Source organism: Silene latifolia, chromosome Y, assembly GCF_048544455.1.
Source record: "Silene latifolia isolate original U9 population chromosome Y, ASM4854445v1, whole genome shotgun sequence".
In the NCBI taxonomy this organism is placed as follows: domain Eukaryota; kingdom Viridiplantae; phylum Streptophyta; class Magnoliopsida; order Caryophyllales; family Caryophyllaceae; genus Silene; species Silene latifolia.
The window spans coordinates 2,912,862-2,921,249 of record NC_133538.1 but is presented as its reverse complement, the minus strand read 5'-3'; the positions used below and the strand labels follow the sequence as shown (position 1 = coordinate 2,921,249).

The 8,388-nt window shown below is 42.5% G+C and overlaps 1 protein-coding gene across 1 annotated transcript; it reads right to left on the bottom strand.

The window, feature by feature from the left end:
* Nucleotides 1-940: 940 nt before the first annotated feature.
* LOC141626478 (uncharacterized) lies at nucleotides 941-5,556 on the bottom strand. The gene is made up of 7 exons (XM_074440265.1): nucleotides 4,305-5,556; nucleotides 3,597-4,216; nucleotides 3,042-3,503; nucleotides 2,883-2,990; nucleotides 2,055-2,823; nucleotides 1,643-1,780; nucleotides 941-1,545 (listed from the first exon to the last, which is right to left on the bottom strand). Exons 1-7 carry the CDS (start codon nucleotides 5,554-5,556, stop codon nucleotides 941-943), a joined length of 3,954 nt encoding a protein of 1,317 aa, XP_074296366.1.
* Nucleotides 5,557-8,388: the final 2,832 nt, after the last annotated feature.

Genomic DNA, 8,388 nt, shown 5'->3' with positions numbered 1-8,388 from the left:
GTACTTGTTGCGATGGGTACTCTGGCAGGACTACACACTTTAGTGTGTAGTCAGTTATGTGGAGATTGGTTATGGAGACTGGAGAATTGTTGTGTTGATTGAGCTGTTTTGGCATTTGTTTCATTGTGGCTTTGTGTTGTGTAATTAGTACTGACCCCGTTATTTGTTTTAAAAACTGTGGTGATCCATTCGGGGATGGTGAGCAGTTATTGATCAGGTATAATATGACGCATATGGGATAGCTAGGATGAGTCATCACGTGGCAGTTAGAAGAGTCTTTCGCTGTGTCAGACGATGTTTTAGAGTTTTGATAGTTTTATTCAGTAGACCGTTTTGAGTACATTGTATTTCAGTTTAACAGTTTTGGAGTTGTCATGTAATCACTTTAAACCGTATTTTACTTTTAAGTATGTTTTGTTATTGTCTTATGACTATTATTGCCTCGGGTAACCGAGATGGTGACGTTTCCATACCTTGAGTGGTCCTGGTAAGGCACTTGGAGTATGGGGGTGTCACAAAGTGGTATCAGTGCGACGATCCTGAAACCTATAACCAATGAACCTAATGAACATAGGGAGTCAAACTAAAATGAACCCGGGGTAGAAGTTGTAGGAGCTAATGCAAAGGCTTGGGAGACGTCCTAAAGTCGCGAACTCGCCCTACAATTTTGAACCGGTCACATGGGGTACGTGTCGGGATCGTTATGTGTTATCTTCTTGTTTGCATATCTATATAATAACATGTGGTGTGAATCGATGGATGCATGAATGTGGAGGATAGGAGGTTTGGAATAAAAGATAATGATTATGTGATTTGTATGTTTTTTTTTTGGTAGAATGTGAATTCTCATTAAGCTCAAAAGGATCACAGTACACGGAGGACCATATAAATTAGTACAGTCCACATCATACAAGTAACCTCACTACACCACTCTCAACATTTAAGTAGTACAAAGACACCTACTTGCCAACCAATCACAACATCTAAGAATGGAAATCTCAGATTGAATACCCTGCATTCTATACTTCACCATACTCTGCACCCGTTGGAGCACCAGCTTTGGTCTGATGATGCTGCCATTGTGCTTGGCCGAGTTCCCGCATGACCAAATTAAGTAGATCAATCCTGCAAAGCTAGCCATAATGATCTGTTTTTTCAGCAGACTTCTGCACTGCCAAGACATGATAGTGTCCATGTGGAAGTGCCAAGAAATCCCAAGCCATTGCAAAACTAGCTGTAAGCATTCCTTACTAAAAGGGCAATCAAAGAAAAGATGGCTTTGAGTTTCCTGAGCATTGGCACATATGCAACATAAGCCATCAGAAATGACCCCAAACTTGAGAAGCCTGTGCTTGGTTAGGAGTCTATCCTTAGCAAACAACCAGATGATAAAGTTTACTTTAGGTAAACAAATTCTATTCCAAACAAAAGGCTCCCAGGGAACAGATTCACTAGTACCAGCCAAACTATCATAAGTTTGCTGGGCAGAAAAAGATCCCTGAACCCACTGCTGAACATTAAATCCCCTTTTCAACTTTTCTTTTACTTTACATATTTGACGCCAGACCCAGCTAGAATTGATAGAAGGAGTGTAGGACCACCAGTCATGCTGCTTGATGTACATGTGATGAACCCAACGGACCCAGAGACTGTCCTTTTTGTTGGCAATCCACCAGTATATTTGCTAATACTGGAAATATTCCAGATATAGCAATTGTGCACACCAAGTCCCCCTTGTTTTTTAGTCCTGCAATAGCTCTCCCAAGATACAGCTGGTACTCTATGATAGCCATCAATGCCAGACCAGAGGTATTTCATATAGATGGTTTCAACTCTCTTGAGAATACCCTTGGGTAGCGAAAAAATCCGAGCCCAATAGCAATGAAGTTGAGAGAGCACAACTTTTACTAGTGTTAATCTCCCTGCATAACTAAGTTTTTTGGCCCCCCAACTCCTGATTCTATGCACCATCTTATCCACTAACTTACTACATTGAGGATTAGTCAGTCTCTTGTAAGAGATGTCCACCCCTAGGTATCTAAAATGGTAAGTACCTTTTTTGAACCCAGAAAGCTGCAGAATATAGGCCTTATCAGTATCAGTCAAACCATTCATAAAAATATCAGACTTGCTTTTATTGACAGTAAGGCCAGAAGCAATAGAGAAGGTGTGCAGAGCCCTCATCAGAACCTTAACTGAGCTAGCATCTCCCCTACAGAAGAGAAGTAGGTCATCTGCAAATGCTAGATGGCAAAGGCCTAAAGCTCTACACATAGGGTGAAAATGGAAGTCATGCCTAAGGGTCACCACAGCAAGTATCCTGGTGAAATACTCCAAGCATAAGGTGAAGAGGAGGGGAGAAAGGGGATCACCTTGCCTTAATCCTATCCTCCCTTTAAAGAAACCAAAGTGAGAGCCATTTAAAGAAAGGGTATAAGAGGGGGAAGAGACACATTGCATGATCCAGTTGACCATTTGAGTAGGGAATTTCAGAGCCACCAGCAAGTCCTCAACAAAATCCCACTCAATGGAGTCATACGCTTTCTTTAGGTCAATCTTAATCATAACCCTAGGAGAGCAAATCTTTCTATTGTATAGTCTCATCAAATCCTGACAAATGAGAACGTTATCCACAATTTCCCTCCCTTGCACAAAGGCACTCTGATTGGAACTTACAATAGTAGGTAATACCTTAGAAAGTCTGGCACAAATGATTTTTGAAATGCATTTGAAGAAGACATTGCAACAAGCAATAGGCCTATAGTCCATGACTGTCTCAGGTACTTGTTTTTTAGGAATCAGAGTAACAACAGTAGCATTCACCTGTTATAGAAGCTTGCCATTCTCAAAAAATTCCTGGACAGCTTGGCATCCTGACCCACAATGCCAAAAGAGTCCTTAAAAAAGCCAGAAGTATACCCATCAGGGCCAGGTGCCTTGTCAATGGGTATAGAGAACATGGCCTCATGAACTTCATCTCCTGTGACCCTCTAAAGTAAGCCAGTTGCCTGGGTATCAGTAAGGCAGGGGCCTCTTCTCACCACACCCAAATTCACACGGACAACATGCTTTGAACTTCCAAGAAGGTCCTTGTAGTAAGCAAGGAAAGCATCTTCAATGGATTTATTGTCAGTGCACTGGTTACCATAATGATCTTTGATGGAGAGTATTTTATTCTGAGCTCTCCTAGCCTTGATGGAGCTGTGAAAATAGTGAGAGTTTTCATCATTGCACTTCATCCAGTGAATCTTTGCTTTCTGGTTGAGAAATAAATTTCTAGCCTCAACCAGATCTTTAAAAGTCTGTGCAGCAGCTCGTTCTTTATATTGCAGACCCACATTAGTAGGGTCCTGGTGCAGTTGTCTCTGAATATCATCAAGTAGCATCTGGGCCACCTTAGCAGTATTAAGGATATCCCCAAAACCTTCCTTGTTCAATTGCCTCAAAGGAAATTTAAGAAGCTTAAGTTTCTTAACAACTTGAAAAATCTTGCACCCCTTAATCTGCTTTTGCCAAATATTCAAAACAGTAGCATGAAATCTCTCATCCTTGCCCTACATATTAAAGTATTTGAAACTAGACTTCTCCCTATCAACCTTCTCCCAGAGTTTGATGATGCAAGGGCTATGATCAAACAAACATTCAGGCAGGAAAGAGGCAATGCTAGAAGGGCCATTAGTCAGCCACTGATCATTAGCTAAAACTCTGTTAATTCTACTCAAAACCCTTGTATTCTCCTCTTGTTTATTGTTCCAGGTGAAGTAAGCCCCCCGGGTCACAAAATCATACAGTTCACATCTATCCACACAGTCTTGGAAAGCTTTAACTTCAGCAAGAGACACATCAGAACCTAGACGCTCCCCAGCAAGCAGGACATTGTTAAAGTCACCCATGAGAAGCCATGGACTATTAACAAGAGAATTACAATGAAGAATAGATTGCCATAGGCCTACTCTTTCAGAATCCTTATTACATCCATAAACTAGGGAGCACACCCAAGAGAAACCAGTCAGCAGGTGTTCAACAGTAGCATGAATCACTTGCACATCCTTCAATAACACATCCACCTTGAAGATAGCAGGGTCCCAAAGAAGCCAAATCCTACCACTCTCCTTAAGATCATTATTATTAATAAACTGCCAGTTATACCCTAATCCAGCCTGCACTTTATTGATATTGATAGTTTTAACTTTAGTCTCAACTAGACCATACAATCCTACATTATTAATATGCAAGAGACGTCTAACATCTCCTTGCTTATTCGTTTTATTAAGGCCACGAACGTTCCAAAAACCAATACTAACCATTGGTATTAATATTGGTCAAACCCTTCCCCATACTACTCATGATATTTTTCCTTATTGAGTAGCTTATGACATCAACAAAAGAAGGTCCAGCGGAACACTCTTCCCCCTTCTTGGAAAATCTGTTAATGAACCTTGCAGGTGTCAAGGAGTTAAGCACTGATCCCTGATATGGCATAGGAGTAGCTACCATGTTAGGTTGTAGCAAAGGAAGAGCTACATCAGTCTTACTACCTTTGTCAGGCTGCTTTGCAGCCACTTGCTCTGGAATTTTTTCCTTAGGAGGAGCTGGTGCTTTTGGCTTCCAAACTTGTTGTGTCTTTTTGGGTTTTGGCACAACTGTTTTCTTCTTGCACAGCCCAGTTTCATGTCCCACCCCTTTGCACACAGTACATAGGATGGGTTTCCATTCAAAATGAACAAGTTGTTGTTGGCATAAACCATTTTCATCAATGAACTCAATCGAGTCAGGTAAATGCTCTCCAACTTTAACTTCAACCAAATAGCGAGCATAACCCAGGAACTCCCTATTCTTTGTGGCCTGATCACAACAAATGGGTTTCCCTACAAGACTAACAATCTTAGGTAGAGCCAAACCCCAATATTTAAGGTCCAGGTCATACAGGTGAATCCAGACAGGTATAGAATCAGGCTTTTCTTTGGTGAGTTTCATTCCAGGGGTCCATTCCTTAACAACAAAGGGTTTGTTATCAAAGAACAGTGGTCCTGAATGAAGAGCAGCATGTTTATCATCTTTAGTCTTAAACCTAATCAAGCAGAATCCATTCGGTTGAAACATAGTAGAAACAATCGATAATTTCTTCCAAATACGCCTGATAAAACCTCCTAACACAAGTTTTGGCGGATTTGCACCCAGTACATAGCATGAAATCGCATTCGACCAGAACTCCACCTCCGGAGTGACATCAGCAATATCAATTTTCAGAGGGGGAGCCTTACCAGACGTTGCCGATTTCTGCTTCCCGCGATTACTCACCACCGTCCACTCAGCATCATCAGTAGGTTGATCCTCATTAATGGAGACCAATTCCTTATTAAGGTTGAAAGCTCGGATTTCTGCCATGGAAGAACTCTCCGCTTCAATATCATGTGATACAGGTTCACTCAGATTTGTAATATTTGCCGTAATAGTACTATTTTTGGGAGAATTTTTATTATTAGTAGATGAAATATTATTTTTAGGGAATTTAGAAGTACTAGTCGGTGATGAAGTCCTCTTGTTTCTCGCCATTGCGGAAGAAAACGTGATTTGTATGTTGGATGAATGAAGGCATGATGTTTGATTTATAATGTGGTATGTTAGAAATACAGAGGTAAAGTTGTTTTGTTTGAGTATATAAAGAGTTGCGTATATATATATATGTGTTGTTGTTGTCGTTATGTTGGTAGTATAGAAAGTTGGGAAAGTAATATGAACATGCGGGTAGTTATACGAGTCTGCATGACTCGATCGAGTGGGGGGCACTCGATCGAGTAGGTGAGAGGCTCGATCGAGTGGGTCTGACTCGATCGAGTAGATAGTTTTACGTTTTCTGGGCAGAAGTGAGTTTTTGGGTGCTCGATCGAGTGGGGACAACTCGATCGAGTGGGAAGTCAGCTCGCTCGAGTGTGACTTTAGCAGCTTTCTGGTCAGGTTCTGGAGTCGAGGTACTCGATCGGGTAGGTAGGGAAACTCGATCGAGTGACCTCAACTCGATCGAGTAGGTTTAGGGGTTCGATCGAGTGGGTTTTATACAGGTCGTATGCATGTTTGAGATGTGGGATATGTGTTTATGTCTACCTTTTCTTATATAGTTACAAGATGCCACCGAAAAGAACCACTTTGTATGCTAGAGCTGAGAGTATGACCGTGGATGATATAGTAAAGATGTTGGAGCACCAGGATGGTCTCACAGAAGCCTTGAAAACAGTGGGAAAGGATAAAGATGTTGATCACTCCAAGATCAGCATTCACATAGGTAGGTTCAACCCTAAGGAATATAACGGGACAGGGGCACCAATTCTGCTAGATAATTGGCACAGAGAGATGGAGAATATCCTTGAGTTAGTCCATTGCCCGGAGGAGTTGAAAGTGGAACAAGCTGCGTTCTACTTGAGGGAAGCGGCCAGTGAGTAGTGGGATAAGGTTAAGGTGAGTGCTCGGGAGATGTATATGAAGCAGGGGCTACCTGCGATACCTTGGGATGAGTTTAGAAAAGCTATGAGGCGTGAGTTTGTGCCATAGCACGTGCGTAGTAAGTTGAGGGAAGAATTTGATGATTTTAAGATTACATCTGAGATGACGGTAGCTGAGTACTACCGCAAGTTTAATGAGAAGTCCAGGTATGATGAGGACATGAGGTTGAGTGAAGAGAACTTGGCATTGATATTTGAGAAGGGTTGACCCCCAAGATTATAGAGAAGTTACCGATGGGAGTTCTTACAGACGTAAAGGAGGTCTATTAGCATGCTGGGAGGGATGAGAGGTTAGTTGAGATGGCCAAGGAGAGCCGGGAGAGAGCCTCTCAGAAGAGGAAAGCTGAGAGCGAGGGTGGTTGTCAGTCCAGCTAAAAGAAGAGTAACCTTAATCAGGTGAGGGCTTATTCATCGGGCTCGGGGTTTAGTGCTGGGGCTTCTTACGGGCGTGGTCGTGGTGGTAGTAGTTGGGGTATGACCTGTTATAATTGTGCCGGTGTGGGCCACAAGAGACATGAGTGCACCAGTGCGGTGAGTGGGGGTTTTCAGAGACCGTCACATGGGAGTTTCTCACAGGGTCCTACACAGAGTTATGCTAGTAACAGGCTGGCTGGGTCATGGAAAAATAGGGAAGGTCAGAGCAACAACGGTGGGGCTAAACGCAATGGCGGTAATTCATATCAGATACCGGCTACGAACACCAACAACAACCAGGGGTCGACTGCTAAGCCGGCTACATTAGCTAGTACTGTCCAGGGAGGTGGGCACAAGACTAGTGGCAAGCTGTTTATGATGGAGAAGAAAGCAGCTGAGGATGATGCTCACGTTATCACCGGTACATTTCTTGTTAATGGAGTTTTTACCTTTGTTTTGTTTAATTCGGGAGCGTCACAGTCGTTTGTATCATCGAGTCATGTTAAACGGTTGGGTTTGAGTGAGTATGAGTTTGTAAGAGAGGAAGTTTTTATACCTTCGGGTAAGTTTGTATCTTGAGGGCGGTTGTATAGAGGCGTGTCTATGATAATTGGCAAGTTGATCTATCTGTAGACTTGTTAGAGTTTCCTTTGGATGGTTTTGATATGATAGTCGGGATGGATTGGTTGGGAAAGTACAAGACTAAGATAGATTGCCATCAAAAGAGAGTTTCTTTGAGAGGTCCTAAGGGGATTAGTGTATCTTATCGTGGGTTTGTTGTCAAACCCAAAGTGAAGTTGATTGCAGCAGTGACTTTGAAGTCCTATCTGAGGAAGGGGTTCCCGTTGATCTTGTACCATGTGAGGGATCATAGAGTGGAGAGTCCGACAGTTGAGTAGATACCAGTGGTGGGAGAGTTTCCAGATGTTTTTCCACAGGAGATTCCGGGGTTGCCACCGAAGAGGGAGATATATTTCAGTGTTGAGCTGAAACCGGGGACAGGGCCAATCTCTAAGGCACCGTACAGTATGGGTCCTAAGGAGTTGGAGGAGTTAAGGAAGCAGTTGGATGATCTGATTGAGAAGGGATACATTAGACCTACTGTATCACCGTGGGGAGCACCAGTTTTGTTTGTGAAGAAGAAAGATGGGAGCTTGAGGTTGTGCATCGACTTTAGGGAGCTGAACAGAGTGATGCTAAAGAACAAGTATCCTTTGCCAAGGATAGATGATTTGTTTGATCAATTGAGCGGTGCAACAGTCTTTTCTAAGATTGATTTGAGGTCGGGTTACCATCAGGTGAAGATTAGGGAAGAGGACATATCAAAGACCTCTTTTACATTGAGGTATGGTTATTATGAGTATGTGGTGATGCCGTTTGGTTTGTCTAATGCACCTGCCGTGTTTATGGATTTGATGAATCGGGTCTTCAGTCAGTTCTTGGATCGGTTTGTGGTGGTTTTCATAGATGATAT

Coding starts and splice junctions, on each gene's coding strand:
- LOC141626478 (XM_074440265.1), bottom strand. CDS start 5,556: ATGGCGAGAAACAAGAGGACTTCATCACCGACTAGTACTTCTAAATTC. Junction 2,991..3,041: donor TCCGTGTGAATTTGGGTGTG/GTGAGAAGAGGC, acceptor GGCTTACTTTAG/AGGGTCACAGGAGATGAAGT. Junction 2,824..2,882: donor TTAAGGACTCTTTTGGCATT/GTGGGTCAGGAT, acceptor CTTCTATAACAG/GTGAATGCTACTGTTGTTAC.